At 41.1% G+C, this 17,504-nt stretch overlaps 2 protein-coding genes across 2 annotated transcripts; both read left to right on the forward strand.

Moving 5' to 3' along the window:
* Window positions 1-4,173: 4,173 nt before the first annotated feature.
* On the forward strand, window positions 4,174-7,481 carry LOC119727021. Its single transcript, XM_038198940.1, has 4 exons — window positions 4,174-4,475; window positions 4,942-5,238; window positions 6,014-6,355; window positions 7,080-7,481. Exons 1-4 carry the CDS (start codon window positions 4,265-4,267, stop codon window positions 7,340-7,342), a joined length of 1,113 nt encoding a protein of 370 aa, XP_038054868.1. The 5' UTR covers window positions 4,174-4,264; the 3' UTR covers window positions 7,343-7,481.
* Window positions 7,482-8,514: 1,033 nt separating this feature from the next.
* Window positions 8,515-17,061, forward strand: LOC119727129 (tyrosine-protein kinase receptor Tie-1-like). Its single transcript, XM_038199024.1, has 8 exons — window positions 8,515-8,707; window positions 9,310-9,420; window positions 10,262-10,440; window positions 13,485-13,607; window positions 13,997-14,108; window positions 15,285-15,381; window positions 16,266-16,365; window positions 16,635-17,061. The coding sequence occupies exons 1-8, from the start codon at window positions 8,515-8,517 to the stop codon at window positions 16,677-16,679; spliced, it is 960 nt and encodes a 319-aa protein (XP_038054952.1). The 3' UTR covers window positions 16,680-17,061.
* Window positions 17,062-17,504: the final 443 nt, after the last annotated feature.

Below are 17,504 nucleotides of genomic sequence, written 5' to 3' on the forward strand. Positions count from 1 at the left end.
GAATGCACTCACCGAGTAGTCTTTGTGTGAGGCTATTCACTTGAGTCGAGGTTGAAGGTTTGTTTACTCCGTCGTTGCACAAGGCGGGCGGGACGTTTAAATCATTCCGCTGTATACATACTTCCACCTCGCCTCTATATATATTGGACTCATGCTATTTTTGTTTTTGCACCCCCACGCAAACAATCCGCCAACGTGTTCGCCCAAAATATCACTCTGGATCTAGTATGTATGTACAATGATCTGCGGTTTCCATAATAATTAACAATTCTTATTTGTTCGCCGCCTCAACATTGAAGAAAAATATCTCCAATACCAACTCACTCTTTGAAATGTGCGTTTACTGCGCTTTCGTCGAGGGTGCTCAGAGTTTACTGCGCTTGCTCAGTGTAGTTGATATCTGGTTTGTTAGTAAAAAACGTCATACAAGCGCGCACACCAATGATAACTAGCGCCCATTGGATGAACGCTTAAAAACAGTTGCGTTAACTTCCGGTTCCAATGGTTTCAATGCTTCTTGATGGCCAGTAGGCGTGGTTTAGACTGAACCGACGTCACATCCACGAGCCGGATAGAGGTCAGTGCGTACGCATGGTGATCAAGTTAAGATATATCATAGGTATTTCTCCGCCATACGCGTTTGTTTAGGGAGCGCGCAAGGAGTATATGTCTCCCATAAGAGCTTACCCGAGATGTCATAAAGAGCGCCATCTAACTTCGTGCAAATAGTCTATAGATTATTTAGGGGTTTAAGAAATCCCGGCTTCTCCAGCCCAACATTCATTAAGAATCCATCCTGCTACTTTCCAACTCTTGCACAATACAGCAACAAATACAACGGCCTTGCATGCCACAGGTTGGTCTCAATTCACCCGAAAATGGACCAATAATTGTTCAGTAGTCTGTCGAGTGATGGGATTATAATCGTGAAGCTCTAGTCTAAGCCACGAATTCGTAAACGACCTATATAATATTATACATATATACACCCTAGGCCGAATGCTTCAGTGTGGTAATTATGAACATTGATTTTTTTTTTTGCTGGGCTTTATGGGCCTCCATTTATCAGACTACATCAAACGTGTTATTGCTTCTCTTTGAATCCTGCGCTTCGTTCGTTATTGTTTCTGTCACATTTAAATAACCTCTTGTTTGTTTTTTGTTTTTTTTACACAAAACAACGAAACAGATACAAACAGGCCACTGTCGCTCAGTTATACATTTGCGCACCCTTTTCCCGCTTTCACTTCATGTACATCATTATTTTTTTAAGCATTGATCAACTGCAGCATAGTTATAATCCTGTGTGCGTTCGCCTTCATACACTGCACTGATCGCATGACAGCCTTTATGAGGGTTTAAGAAACAAGATGGGAATTGTTTACTGTCTGATAACAATGATTCTACTTGCTGAACCCCTGTTTGGTAAGCTATATTAATATATATATTTTTTTCAAGCTACATACTTTAAACAGTTGCCATTGTTGATGTTTTATACGATATTGTTCTGCAAGCGATTGGAAGTCTTTCTTGAGTACAGATCGTCTATCTGTTGAGCTCTCTGTTTCGAAAAAGAAATGAAGAAGCTGAAACATTACATTTCATTATATTCCATTATATAGTTGACTGTTATCGTTATCCTGGCATCATTTCTAACCACTGCTGAAACCAGTTTTAACGGGTTTTCATGGTAAATGTGTCTGCTATTCTCGGAAAGAACATTTTCCGTATTCGCCATTACATTATGTTATTGTCTGGTGCAGTAGCTTACACATGCAGGAAACCTTTAACATTCATATAAAGTTGATTCTGGAATCATAGCACGGCTTCAGAAACAGACCGCAGACAAAGCAAAATAAAAGTTTACAATCAAAGTCGCTGTCGAGTTAAGAAAAGGTAGTTTATTCTGTATATTATTCACTAAATTTAACTTAATTAGAACGTCAATTTCTCCCTGTAATCCAAACTGCCCTGAAATCGTCGGCAGTATTTGTTTCTATAACAACACGTGGGAACAATATGGCCACTCTGTTATCAAGAGTAATAAATTGATGATAAAATGTAATCTAGGCCATTTTTTCCTTTCATGCTAAACTTGTTTAATTGCACCTAGGTACATCTATACGAAGCCTGTGACGACGACGTGTCAAAACTGATTCGAGTACCAGTTTGATATTCCAATGATAAACATGTTTTCAATTCATAATTTACTGCACTAATCTAAATAAGACCAGAAAAGAACATTTGTGTGTCTTTGTTTCAATCGAAGGGCGAGAAGTCATTTTGACGCAGCATCCCTCGCCAGTTAGCGTTGGTCAACCAGTAACGTTTACATGCAATGCATCATGTTACGGTAGTCAGTCCTACATCGAATTTAGCTTTGATCATCGAGGGAAGTACCAACTCAGTGACTTAAGCTTCTTTCAAAACCGGAGTCATCGTCACTGCATCGACATTATAAAGGAGATGTATTTTACTGCGACTAGAGAGAATGCTGGCCTTGTGATCACATGCCAAGTGATCAACGCTATGGATTCAGTAATTGTTAATGACAGTGCTACCTTGGCGGTGCAAGGTAATCATTCATGTACAACAATGTTATATTTGTTTCATATGTTGTGTCTGTTTACAAAGATATAATTAATATGTGCTATGTTACCAGTGTATCTATACGTATTAAGGGTCGTCAAATGTGGACAAGACAAGCCAGTCCTATAGTAAGTCTATGGCCTTGAGATAAAACAACGTAATTCAATTGATACAGAATGGCTATTCACTGGAAGTCTTTTAATGCATCTTGTTTACCCAAAGGGCCTAATTAAGCCCATTTATTGTCGTTACGGGGTAATCCTTTACGATAGCACTGTCCGGGGCTCTGCACCATTCTACATAAGTGACCGCAAGGAAGATGACACTGGGCTAGCCCCCTGAAATTCGCAAATACTAATTTAATCACCAGCAAAGAATTAGCCAAGTTCATTCCAATATAAGGCGAAGTAAAAAAAAAACAAGTTTCTCGTCCCCGCCCGCTTCCTTTTTGGAGGCCGTCTGGATTTTTTTATTTTTTTTATTTTTGAAAAATGTAGTAAAAAAACACCAAAAAAGTCAACAAATTCATCGGAAAATGAATACCAATACCAATACAACTCTAAATGACACTGTGGGAAAAATTCCATACTAGGCCACGACTTTACCTGCCGCTAAACACATCAATTTTCACCTCACCTTGTGATTCCACCCAAGAGGAATCCAGGAAGCTGTGTTAATGCGAAAAAAAATTGACAAAATGTGTTTTAAGAGCCCATTTTGGATGCACACGTCGTGCGAAACTAAGTTGCAGCAGCCGGTCAAAACTGATTGAAGTGTGGCTGACAGACAGAGGTACGCATGACGCATGACATCGACAACCATGACGTCGCATGAGCCGGCCAATGATAGTGCAATACGTCATTATATTTATTTCTCATGAATATTTAGTTCATTCCAATGGCTACTTCAAATACGTCCAAAGATTGATTATTGCAACAGCGATCGTGCGCGGCCTAGCGGTTAAGAGTCTCGTGTTTCAAGTAGAAGTCCGAGGTTCGAATGAAGTAAGTCAAATGATACAACTTTTGGCGCTTGAAAATTAATTGAAAAAAGTTGTGGCCCAGTACCGAATTTTTTCCGACACTGTACACATGTTCAGTTCTCTTGTCCAACTTGTCTTTCATTTTAAAAGTCTCTTTGAACAGTTGACACAACCAACGGGTGCAGGACATTTTTAAATGGCGGCCATCTTGAAAAAAATAAAAAAATGAAAAATAAAAGGCCCCGCTTCCTCCCTTTTTTCAAAAACCCCGGAGGAGAAACTTTTTTATTTTACTTCGCCTAATATAGTACACAAAGAGGCAAGCAGATGTCTGCAGTTTTAATACATGAACATCTAGGTATTGTGAAATTATAAACAGGGACCTGTAAAGCATTCCACCTTTGAGATGTTCAAAGAAGGATAACAAGATGACCAGGTCACCTGTGAAAACCCAGTCATTGTGTGCTATGCGTTAGCACTGGTTAAACATTCATTTTCGATTGAATACAATTGTTCGGAATAGGTCCACCGACGAAGAGTGAGCTTTGTGTCTGGGATTCACAAGAACTGCCTTGTCGTCTCTGCAATCATTGCACACGAAATGTCAGCGTTGGAGACAGCTTGGATCTAGAGTGCACCGCGGTGGGTTCCATTCCCGTAAGTCACATAGAATGGGAGCTCAATGGTCAAAACATGAATAAGTCATCGATACTTCGCCAGACCAACTACTCCGAGACTCTCCGTGACGGTTCTTGGTTCTGGGATGCCATCAGCAAAGCCAGGATTGAGATTCGGGAAGGAGAGAGTAACTTTGGCGTCATGTGTCGAATTTTCTATCCGGACAACGCCACATTGTTCACCGAGGAGCATCTGCAGGTATTCGTCGTGCAAGGACGAGCAATAGGTAACCTCTTATCACATGTGTCGTCAATAATAGTTTGCATAATTTCGACAAAATGTAAGGCAACTGTAGACGTTTGGAGCAGCCGTTCGCTGAGAGCCTGCCCGTGTCAACGTTGAAATCAACTCGTCATTATGTACAATCCTTTGGGCACATGTTCGCTTTCGTAGGGGGCAATGACAGCCTTTAGTCCTGTTTGTACCTTACTTTTTGTCGATCAGATTGAATTAACAACCGACTGACTGTCAGTCTTGCTAGTAAAGCCCGCCGCACACGAGAGCTATGTGCTTAGCAAAAAGTCTCTAGAGACCGTTTGCTCAGTAAATTCATCCAAGTGCATTGGAAATAGTGACACCGCATCAGAACTGAGATTGAGTATCTAAAAATGAACTTTTCTTCTTTCGAAAATCCATCGCACAAATTGTTTTTTCTCAATATGTTTTGTCTGTCTGTGTGTTTCTACTTGAAGGGCAAGAGGTTATTTTGACCCAGCATCCCTCACCAGTTAGCGTTGGTCAACCAGTGACGTTTACATGTGACGCATCTTGCCTCGCTCCGCGATCCTCCATCCAGTTGATTTTTGATCCTCGTGAGGAGTACTCAAACATTAACACAAGCTCATTTCTAAACATTAAACGTCCTGGCTGCTTCGAAATCGTAAAGGAGATTTACTTTACCGCGACGAGACAGCATGCTGGCCTTGTGATCACATGTCAAGTGACCAACCCTTCGAATACAGTTACTTTGAAAACTTTGGTAGTGCAAGGTAATTGCTCATGTACATCATTTCTACTTTTACTTTTCATTTCTATTTCTACTTTTACTGAGTTGTCGTTTCGCTATTATGTGCCTTTTGTTGTTAAAAACGGCTTAAAGGGGCGCATTGTCCTAAAAATCGCTGAAATGGTTATGTTTTAAGATATTTACTCATCATGTTTCAAATTTGTGGTTGAAAGGAAACTAATTTTGAGAAGAGAATAAAAAAGCCGGGTTGTTCATTTCTGACACGACGGTCTTTAGAGGGCATACGTATACGTATTTCAAGCAGTAGATAACATTATACTTCTTGTACATTGCTCCCATTTTCTGTGTTCATAATGTCAGACGTATCAATGCACGGTATGGGTGTATCGGTTGGTTATCCACTCAGACTGAGGACTTGGAACAATGGGCTGTGTGCGATTTTAATGGGCCCGAGGACCTGGGTTCCGGTAGAATTTCGTGTACAAACCTTTTGGGAGCTGTCGAGAAAAAGTTGAAGTGCAAACGAAAAGGAATAAAAGAAGGGAAGGATCAGGTCCTCATGAGTACAGTAAAATGGGCTGGGTGTGTTTGTGTGTACGTACAATGTACAGGTGCACACCTCGAATACACATGTCGTTTGCCGCACGTCCGCAGTATGCGATGCACTGGTGGAACATGTGCGACTGGAATTGCGACTTGCCCCCAAATAGCTCGAGTTTTGATTGTCTAGAGAATTTGGTCATAGAGACGGAAGGGGAAAATCACGGCAATCTTCTTTTTTACCTTATTTATTTCAGTCGAACATGCAACGAGCCTCACTCTTGAGATGAACTCCGAAGTAGTCGATGACAAGGTTGACGTGAAGATTGGTGGTCTCTACCGATTCACGTGTGAGGCGTCTGGGTTAAATCCAGCCAATCACACCACGTGGCTTATTGAAAAAGGGGGCCACCAATTACCAATAAAGGGCGCTTGTGATTGGTTGCCTCCAAACAACACGGAGAGGCGGGACGTTTCGTCTCAAATCTGCTTAAATATCACGGAGGATCACTTCTTGAGTAGAATTGTATGTAGAGTGTTGTTTTCGGCTAACGGAATTTACGCAGAGGCAGCAGTGAATCTGTCACTTGATACGCCAGGTAATTACAAAATGAGTAGCTCTCCTTACTACTGATACTGATATTAAAGGTCCCCATATGTAAATGATTAAAGAGGTTTATGTAAAATAAAAAAAATAAAAAATAGGTGTATAGGCCTACAGTGCGATTTAGAGCGGAAAGTTATTTTATCAACGACCGTTTCATTCCTCTACTCGGGGGCGGCGGCGGAACCGGGGGCAGGGGGCACTCCGCCCCCTTCCCGATTTTCCTAGGCCTTAGATCCTAGTGCCCCTCTCGCGTTTTACGATGTCACCTCGAGTTGAAAAAACAAAACAGCCCCTCAAACTTACACGTATGAAAGCATTTGATCGCGCTATTAATAAAATTGTATCCTGTCTTGTATTGCAAAATTGCCCCTCAAAAACACAAGCATCCCTCTTGCATTAACAAGATTGTGCACCTTTTCGAGATGGAAAAATGCCCCTTGAAAACACAAATACCTCTCTCACTACAATAAAACAAATCCCATCTAGAGATGAAAAATTGGCAGTCAATACCCATAGTGCACCATTCTCGATAATGTATAGTGCACTTCACGCGAATAAAATGGTTGGAATAATGAACGTTGTAAAGTATCTGGGGAAATCTATTGTTCTCATTATTGAGAGGCACTGGAAAAAATAGGAAAGACTGCTCGTCATTAATATTTTTACAATTAACATTATAACATTATAAGCAGACCTAATTTAATCTGTTTCTGTAGAACCAGGAAGACCGACTCCTGGGCAAGCCACCACTTTCCTGTCATCAACCGAGGACCCAGTCACAAGACAAGACGTCTTCAAGCTTCCTATCATGTTCACTGTCATCGTTGTCTCAGTCACATCCTCTGTTGTTATCTGCTTTGCTATAACAATAGTTTGCATAACGAAACGAAAATACCAGCAGACACGTACAAAGGAGGGGGTCGCAACGTCAAAAGAACTTCGCCTGACAGTATGTTTTAAACTTTGTGTTGTAGGATAATAAGTAGGCCTATTTTTAAACAAATGACAATTCACACTTAAATGATTTTAATGAAATTTCGATCGACGATTGTGCCAACTGCATTAGTGTATGCGCCTTTTACAGGACTTGCACATTAAAAAGCCCCAGTTCAGTTTCGACCCGGAATCTGGGTTCATATGTTGTGTTTATTTTTTCCCCATGTATAACACGACCTTTTCACCTGTCCAATGACACTTTTGCCAAGTTATCCGCGTCAGTAACCCAAAGGGAAATCACGCGGAGTGTCATTTTGATCCGACAGAGTGTCATCTTTTAATCTCATGAGGATTAGGCCAAATACAAGTTGAGCCGAAAAGAGGAAACCCAAATGACAGTACCATTTTGAAGTTTTACACATAACACTTTCAAAATGTAACATACGAAAGCCCAATTGATAAACTTGCTTTTCGTATAGGTATTATTCAAACTACTGATTTACTTTCGAGTTATGGCATTTTAAACACAACCTCCGTTTCAAAGTTTTGTCCACCGATTAAAAAAAAAAAGGTGAGTGTTCTTTTAGAAAAAACGAAAACAATTCACATAGGGTTGTCTATGAATTGTTTTCATTTTGTTGAAAGGACACACACCGTTCTTGTGATCTGTGTACAGAACTTCAAAAAAGTGACTGTGTTTAAGATTCCGTAACCTGAAAGGTACATGGTTGATTGGTGTTATTTATTTGTACTAAAAGAAAGCTTACTAATGAGCGTTCATATCCGTCATTTTGAAAGAGCTACGTGCAGAACTTTATTAAGAAAATGGTCCTGACAATTGGGTTTTCTTTTCTTTGACTCACTCACCCTGTACAATCTGGCTGGATTCCGGGTCAGTTTGACTTTCCAGAGTACATGCCTGTAAATTAATGCAAGAAATCATATCAATGGTAGAATATAGTTCTACTTACTTAGCGGTAAGAGGAACATCAGTATTTAAATTACTGAAGTGCATTTGATATCATGCATGGACGGGTAAGACAATGTGCTTACGATAAACACAAACTCCGTTGCAAGACGTTTTCCCACCAGATATGATCACAGCTTTGATTTATTTTTCATTTTGATTAATCTTTCATTTTCAATATTGTTTTCTTATGGTTTGCAATAATGATTGCCTAACATTAAGTTCAAAAGATATCTTATTTGTACTGTATGAAACAGGAAGTTTCTGCTCACGACCGAGGGACTTTCATCCAATCACATAATGTCTACGATTTTCCTCGTGGGAGGATCGCCCTGCATGAGGTACTAGGCAGCGGTAACTTTGGCCATGTCTACCGAGCCACGGCAGATGGGATATACCATCCGGGAATCAAGTCAGAAGTGGCCGTCAAAATACTCAAAAGTAAGGACGGATGGTGTGTGCTTATTACCTTTGTATTAACTTCGTTTTAGAGAATATGTTATTGACGAAAATCAAGCGTGACTTCAGAGGGCAGTGAAATCGGAACCTGCATAGTGCATACACTGGATGCCTCTCCATTAACCCTGGCATTGTGTACTTCCGCAACCTCATTAGGCCATTTTCAAAACAAAGTGACACACAGACAGACAGCCAGCCCGACTGACAGACAAACAACGTAGAATCAATATAGGATATCAACCTCACCCTTGGAGTGAGAAAGCATTAGGGGTTGCATCAAGAAATGAGAAGCCATTTACATTTCAGGTGTAACAGGGACAACGAGTTACTTTCGATTGCAGCTGACTTTGCTAAATGGAGACTTGATTTGAAATATGTTAAATATTTTACCTTGTGCATGCGGTACTCGATGCAGTGGATTATTGATACCTATCCAGCATGTTGAACTGAACGGTTTCTAACGGCCGGGATAAATAGGGTAAAGGAGACATTACGCGCAAATCAATATAAGAAAGACGCAAAGGAAGATGTTCAAATTATAACTAAAATTCAACTTATTTCTTTGTGTGTGTTTTTTTTTTTAGAGTCGGCTGATGCGAATGTAGTCGCTGATTTCGAGAAGGAAATAGTGGTTCAAAAGGATCTCATAAAACATCCCAACATTGTATCGATGCTTGGCTATTGCACGGAGACGCGTAAGTCAACTATGAGCCTTTTAGATACATCGATCATTATGACTCCTTTACAAAGGAAAGTTTAAATAAATAGTTCAGGTACTTTCGGTTGAGGTCGAAAGAGACTGATAAAACACGCAGTCGATGTAAAGTTAATTTTAGGGCAATGTTTGTGACCAATTTCATAACTTCGTATGTTGACCTGTTTGATGACATTTCTGCTTTGCCGAATCGAAATAGACATTGATTTGTTCGGTATTGAGTAAAACAATATACATTGCGTGTTTCAAAGTAAAAAAAAAATCAGAACAACTCTTTCAAGCGTCACCCTGTTCATTTCCTGGTGAGAGAAGATTCTGCTTTCATTTTTAGGCGAGGAATTGTTGACAAAGTGAGTGATAAATGACGAACTTTCAGTTTGGTTTTCTGCTAGCTTATTTTTTTGCTCATCAACCATCGACCCCGGTCGAACTTTCAGCAAATTGTTCGGTGCCCACACTGGCTGACAATACCCAAACTTTAAGGCTGTTTCCGTAATCAGGGAACACCCATGATGGAAGCACATTAAATGGTTTTTACAGATAGTTTGTATAGCGATTCTCCTCGGAGTTCAGGCGGCGAGTGTAATAATTGCTTTTTCTCTCTTCTTTAACTGGCTTTTGAGGTGTAAACAATCCTATCCCTAGGACTGTGTAACATCCAATGGGTATTTATTAGGATATTTTTTTAAGTGAATTTAAAACACCCTCAACTAAAGAACGTAACTATTTAATGATGCAAGATGGCATTTGCATTTCAGTGTTTGCACACCCCATGATGATAATGTTGGGTTGAAATGCCTTCATCTTTTGTCATTTCATAGAGCCGTTTTACCTGATACTGGAGTATCTATCCAGAGGCAACTTACAGCAATACCTGAGGGCGAAGAAAGACGCCTGGAGAGTTGATGCCGTTGAGGGCGCACAGCCTGCTTGCCCCTTCCAGCTCTTGACATTTGCCTCTGAGATTGCCAACGGAATGGACTACCTCTCCTCCATGGGGGTACGTGGGGTAAAGTCAAAACAGAAGTAACATTTTAACACACACACACAACTTTTTCCGAGCAGATACTAACCCCTTAAAGACGGCAAGCGGTCATGGCCGCGGACTGATTTAAGTCTATGTGCCGGGGAGCGGGCATAGCCGCATTGCCGCACGTACACATTTCATTCATCTCCCACCTGTTGTTACCGGCAGGTTTTGATTGAAAGGTGTTTTTTTGTAGTAGGGAAAAGTTCGGAGAACCCTCATTATTCTTCCAAAACCTAATTTACTCATTGAAAGGACCTATTCTTCTCAATTGAATAGAAGGGCTTTTAGTGTTATGAGCTCACTGAGTGCTTTCCATTGTGCACCGCGCACGGGCTAGAGGGCGATGAATAGGGGCTTTTGTTCAGTGTACGTGCGCTCTGTGTGTAGGGTACACTCGTCTGATCACACTGGGCTTTCTGTGTACATGTACATGTACACAGTGTATAGGCACTTGCATACACGATGTTTTCCAGTAAAGACGAGCAAACTTTGGCTGCTACCAGCGGTTCAGATTCTGATTCGGAATCTGAACAAAGTTCAGAAATTGAAAGTAGTGGCAGCGATTCTGACGAACAAGTCCCGTTAGCAATGTTAGCGAAGCGAGCCAAGACTACCCAATCAATTCGATGGAAGGACACGGACAACTTTCCTCGTCGATTTGGCTTTCATGGTACAACGGGATTTCAAGTGCCGAGTTTGAATGAACTTAGCGAAGCAACGGAGATCTTCGAAAACTTCTTTCCTCCTGAACTGGTGGCGCACATCGCCGATGAGACAAATCGCTACGCTGCCCTGAAACCAAAGCGTCAATCGCCGAGTCCAAGTCACATGAGGGAATGGTTCGATACTACTCCAGATGAGATGTCGGTGTTCCTGGCCATGACAATCATCATTGGAATAATGCCCAAGCCGGACTTGAAACTCGATCTACTGGACGAGAGACCCCGTATTTGAGACCCCGTTCTTCCCCAACACCATGCCCCGTGACCGATTCATGGAGCTGCTGTTCCATCTGCACTTCACCGACAACAGTCAGCCAGATACGAGTGATCGCCTCTACAAGGTCCGCCCGGTGATAGATACACTGACTGAGAACTTCAAATCAGTCTACCTTCCCGACAACCATATATATCCACGGACGAGTCGCTGTGGAAGTTCAAGGGGAGATTGAAGTTCAAGCAATTCAACCCCAAGAAGCGCGCCAGATTTGGCATCAAGGTATACAGAGTCTGCCAAAGCACGGGAGCTGCCGCCGGATATACCTGGAACTTGAAAATATACACGGGGCAAGACAAGAGCGATACACCGGCAAGTACGAAAATCGTACTTGACTTGAACGCAGATCTTCTCGGCAAGGGGTACACCGTTTTTCTTGACAACTGGTTCAGCAGCCCGGCCTTCTCTGTTTCTGGAACTCCACAGTCACAAGACAAACGTCGTCGGGACAGTCAGGAAAAATCGGAAGGACATGCCCAAGGACTTGTGCGACTTGCAACTTCGTAAAGGCGAAGTTGCATATCACTCTTCAGACAAAGGCCTGCTTGCCTTGGTCTGGAAAGACAAGAAAGATGTACGCATGTTGTCTACGATGCACACGGCCGCAATGGGGGACTCCGGCAAGCGCGACCGGGACAACAAGCCCATCGAGAAGCCCAAGTGTGTCATCGACTACAACGCAGGCATGAAGGGCGTGGACATGTCGGACCAACTTGCCTCATCTCACCGCACGGTCAGAAAGTCCATCAAGTGGTACAAGGAACTGTTCTTCTACGTGCTAGATGTCTGCCTTGTGAATTGCATCTTGTGCACAAAGCATTGGGTGGGACTGATAAATACTTGAATTTCAGGTGGACACTAGTGAATGAAATACTAGGGGCCCACACACCAAACCTCCCTGTATATCGAACGTTGTGTTGTTTGTTCAAGACATTTCATCAGAAAAGAAACTAGATTCATGTGTGAAACTTTTGAAGTTCCCCTTTGTCCTGCCCCTTGTTTCAAAGTTTTTACCTCACCAATATAATTTCACTGTACAGCATTTCAGTTTTATTTCAGTTGTAATTATAAAGAGAGAAAAAAAGACATTTGTAAACAACATTTGTATTCAGTTCAGTTACTTATTTTATTTGAAATGATGAGAATAAGAAAGTAAGAGAAAATAAGAAGTGCAAAATTATAAATAACAAAGAAATGACAAGAAATATGTGGAAAAAATGAAACAAAAACCAGTTTCTGTCTTTGCTTTTTTTACAAGTATATTTTATAATATAATGGGGAAAGAAAGTCATGGTATTGGGGTATTTGGTAAGAAAGGAAATATTTACAGATGAGATATATTTTATGGTATGGATAGTAAAATGGGGGAGGGAATGCTAGCGGGTGAAAATATTCACAATAGCATTAACTATTCTACAAAAAAGAACACGCGTAATACTAAAAGATAAGCAGCCTGATCACAGTGCATTCTTTTTAGGTATACGAACGTAAATGTACATGTACTCAAAGTCATGTACATGTACATGTTTGTACATGTACTGGGCCTACGTGGCGCGCAATCCAGCATCTCGGCCTGGTCGGCACTGTGTGTATGTTGCCCGGCGCCGGATAACCGCAGACATATCCTGGTTGACCCCACCATGTACGGTCGTAGTCATTTAATACCGGCTGCCCGGCAAGTACTCGAAAAACAAAACCGGGTTTAAGGGGCTAACAACAATCATAATTATCTGTGATTTTCCTAATAAGTCTCTGGTACATTTGTTGGAGCGAAATTGAAAGAAATCTACCCAAATAATTAAAAATGACTGCAGAATACAAAGGGTCTATGCCATACATGTTTTGAAACCTTTTTGAAACAAAATGTGGCTGTTGGTATTTTCCTACAGAAATATTAAAACGAGCTCCATAAATAACCATTTCAAAGTGTGGATAATATGCCAATAAAATAGCCAATACAGTGGTTCGGTCTAATGCCGCGTATAGCGTTAAGTATGTGTTCATGCTCTTCATTGCAGTGCATTCACCGTGACCTAGCTACTCGCAACATCCTTCTCAGTGACGACCTTGTGTGCAAACTCTCTGACTTTGGATTGGCACGTGACATTTCTGAGACTGAACAATATGAGAAAACATCCAGGGTAAGGTGTCAACATGTCATTGCTGTGTTCACCAGTGGACTAATACCCTAGTGGTCTGTAGGCCTTCTCATCTGCCTTTTTAAATGTCAAGGTACAATGTAAGCACATTGAACTGTCATTAGACAGATTTTTTTTGCAAAAGGGGGAAGTGACAGCCCTATTATAGGTATTCATTCGTGATATAGTTTGTCATTTTGGGGATCTAAGACCTTGATTTCTCAAGTCTTTCCAGTTCGTGAGCCCCTTTACTTTGAAGATACTGGCAACAGTTTTGGTTTTTTTTCACATGCATTGACTACCGGCCTTGTAAATTCCTACATCCAAACTTTAACAGTCCAGAAACTTTCATAGTCCAGAAACCTAAATTATGTTGTATTTCAACAATGCAGGGATTGGTTCCTGTTCGCTGGCTGGCTTTGGAGTGTCTCGTTCAGAACGTGTACACCACAATGAGCGACGTGTGGTCATTTGGTGTCTTGCTGTGGGAGATTGTCACGCTAGGTACGTGTAACTAAAACTTCGTTACTAACTAGACTGGCTGCTCATTGGCCAATTCTTCTTAAAGCAAATGATTCACTATTCTTGGATCCCTGAAACGTCACGTTCTACATTTGCATTTGTTTTTCACTCGCATCATCAATTTCCCTAATGACAAATTATTCTTTGAATGTCGGGCGTTCCAAGGAATATGATTATTTGAATCTCATCGAGCCGGTCAGAAAATGCAACTCTTATTTTACCAACTCTACTCTAAAAAAATGAATTGCTGCGCGTGCGTCGTGGCTGACCAAAGCTGGCGGATGCTATTCGAATGCCTGTGCACTGTCCACCATTGTAGTTAGTACAGAGATCAGTGGTCCTACCGCATGAGCCGTTTGCTCAATTGCGTTTCAAGAAATTTATTCGTTGCACTGGAAAACTTGGGCCTCATGAATGGGTCTCATGTAATAAATATTGCGTCTACAAAAGGGCAATGTCAGTTACATTAACCCTAAAAGGGCCGGGTTATTTTGACCAACTCTCAGGGGGGGGGGGGGGATTCCGCCCTCCCCCTCCCCCCCCCCCATAAGATCTCGGCCATCAAGTGACGAACAATTTTGAACTGGATACATGCATAAAGCAACTCTTCATTAACATATACCCAAGAAATTTCATGACTATAGGTCAAACAGTTTTGGAATTATGGCTAATTAATTATTCATATGTACGAATGGTAATTCTGGTCTGTGTATACGACGTATACGGAAAAATTCAGTTTTCGCGGCGCGTACCGCCGGGAAATTTTTCGCTGCGCGACAACCCCTGGTCCGATTTTTATATTTTTGGTGTTAAAAGATGCGCAAGGCTTGAGGCTAAAAAGTCATAACAGCTTGGATCGCGAAAACTTTTTTAAAGGCTATTGCGGAAAAAAAGTCGAGGGGGGGGGGGAGCGGATTCCGCCCCGGCCCTTGTAGGGTTAAGCCTAGGAGACTATATGTAACAAAGTTCAGCATCGATTTTGCTCTACGCAAAACAAACAAAAAACAGCTTGTAAAGTTTGCAATTCCATTGCAAACTACAAGCAAATGTGTTTTCTTCTGTAAATGAAACTCTTTACTTAATACATGATAGTATCATGAGACCCTTTTTTCAGGTTGTTCTTTTTCGAATCTAATCAATGTAACTTTATGCGTTCAGGTGACCATCCCTACCGTGGAATGTCCGCCAGTGAAATAATTGACGTCTTAGCTGAGGGCTATCGGTTACCAAATCCCTCGCATTGCCATAATCAACTGTGAGTAATGAACTTCTTGTTAAATACGATATCAGACTTGAAGACAAAAGTCAACCCAAAGTTCGAATCGACGACTAATACTGGGTTGCAATATTTATATGTAAATAATGGTGTCTTACATTAAGATGAACCAGACCATTTCAGTCATGTAAACACTTAAGACTAACCACACGAATTGAATCTCTTCTGACAAACTGAGGAGGGGAGGGGCAATACCAAGAAGGGGCACTGGAAAAGGAATCGTTCGTCGCTGAAATGGCGACACGGTTTTTTTTACCGGACACTTGGCCTCCGTTAAATCAAAAAGTGTAAGGAGGGGGGTGGTACGCAGTTCCAAAATAGGGGGCTCTCTTTGGGCTTTGTTTTCATATTCCTCGTTCATATCAGAACTCTCTATACCATTTTGGGAAATGTTTACTGAAAACAAATTATCCAAAGTTTGAGGGCCATTTTTGTGTTCATCTGGGGGGGGGTACATTTATGATCGAGGGGGCACTTGGGTAAAACTGGGGGGGGGGGGGGGCAAATGCCCCCTCGTCTCTCCGGTTCCGCCGCCCCTGAGTCTATCATAATTTCATTATGAGTCAGATCCCAAGATGGTTTAGTGAAAGGAAGTGTGTGACTAAGCAAAAAGGGTGGCTAAGACACAGTTCTTTTGATTAGATTGGCACTTGGCTTGAGACGTGAACACGTGATTATTACGTGAGGACTTAATTATCGTAAGCTTGTGAAGACTAATGGTAAACAGGGGTCTCGATGTCTTGATTTCAAATCACTCTGGTCTAGTTATACAGCTTTCCCGCAGTTTATTTCAAATTCTTTATAAACAGCCACAAAAAGAACCGAATCATGTTCCTTGACAAGAGTCTGATTTGTTTTTACAGCTACACTCTTATGATGGAATGTTGGAGACTTTCCCCCTCACGTCGTCCGTCTTTCGGCTGTTTAAAGAGGATGTTAGACAGTATGATTCCTGACGCGAAGGTAAGCTACGTCATTTCCATGCAAAGATTGTTAATTGCCAGATACTGCTCAACTTCAGGTCAAAGTCATTTTAATAACAACATCTAATGATTTCATTATGCATGCATGTATGTAATCAGGCCCTGCCTATTTAGTTAAATCTTAAAAATTAGACCTTTGCTGTATAAAGCACCTCATTGAGGCTTCAAAGAATTGTAATCTTACTATAATGCAAATCATTCTTTATTCAAATATATGATGAGGATGTGTTATTTTGTTTTCTTTTAAAGATGTACTTGGAGATGGAGAATTTTGTTGCAGATACGTTTGTGTGAGCATGTGAACCTTTCTTGGCGAAATGACTGGCTATGGTTCGCATGGTTTGGACTTCAATATATCCACCTCAGACACACGCAATTTGTGTAACTAAAATATTTTGTGACTTAAAATATTTAGTTACTAAAATAATCAATTAGTGACTGCTCTCGGAATAATTGGAGGCTGTGTATACAATGAACTGTTTGTAGTCGTTTATATTTTGTGAGAGCTGGGATGGCACATTTCAATTAAGCTGTTTGTATTTTATAAATGTCAATAAAATACACGTGTATATTTTGTACATCGTAAACTCAGTTCTGCAATTGTAATTACAAAGGCACTTTGCATGAAACAAACATAACATACACAGGTCACCTTATTTAGGCCAAAAAAAAGTCTCCGGTTTCTGGTATGCGCGCGCGTCGCCGTAGCCATGCGCGTCGGCAAAATGAAAAAGTTTTTTTTTTTAATGAAAGATGATGTCTCAAAACCGCCAAACTCACTGGTTTGACTGCAATCCTGCTGCTGCACAATTTTAACGTGTTTTTAGATGGGGTTATGATCGAGAATAAGCTTTATGTGGCATCTCTGGACTCCCATATATTTGCACTAAGTTTAGTCGGGCACCATTTGCAGTCATCAGCCTTTAGTCGGGCACTATTTGCAGTCATCAGCCTACATTTGAAAGCAAAAAAGTCAGGTAAACAAAAAAAAAAAATCGCGTCGCCGCACCACTTTTTGGGCAAGCTCCATACCAGAAACCGGAGACTTTTTTTTTGGCCTTAGGTGGATCATGTCATATTACTCTAGATGAGATATTTTGTAAACGGGAATATTAGAAG

Source organism: Patiria miniata, unplaced genomic scaffold (genome assembly GCF_015706575.1).
Source record: "Patiria miniata isolate m_02_andy unplaced genomic scaffold, ASM1570657v1 HiC_scaffold_1, whole genome shotgun sequence".
In the NCBI taxonomy this organism is placed as follows: Eukaryota; Metazoa; Echinodermata; class Asteroidea; order Valvatida; family Asterinidae; genus Patiria; species Patiria miniata.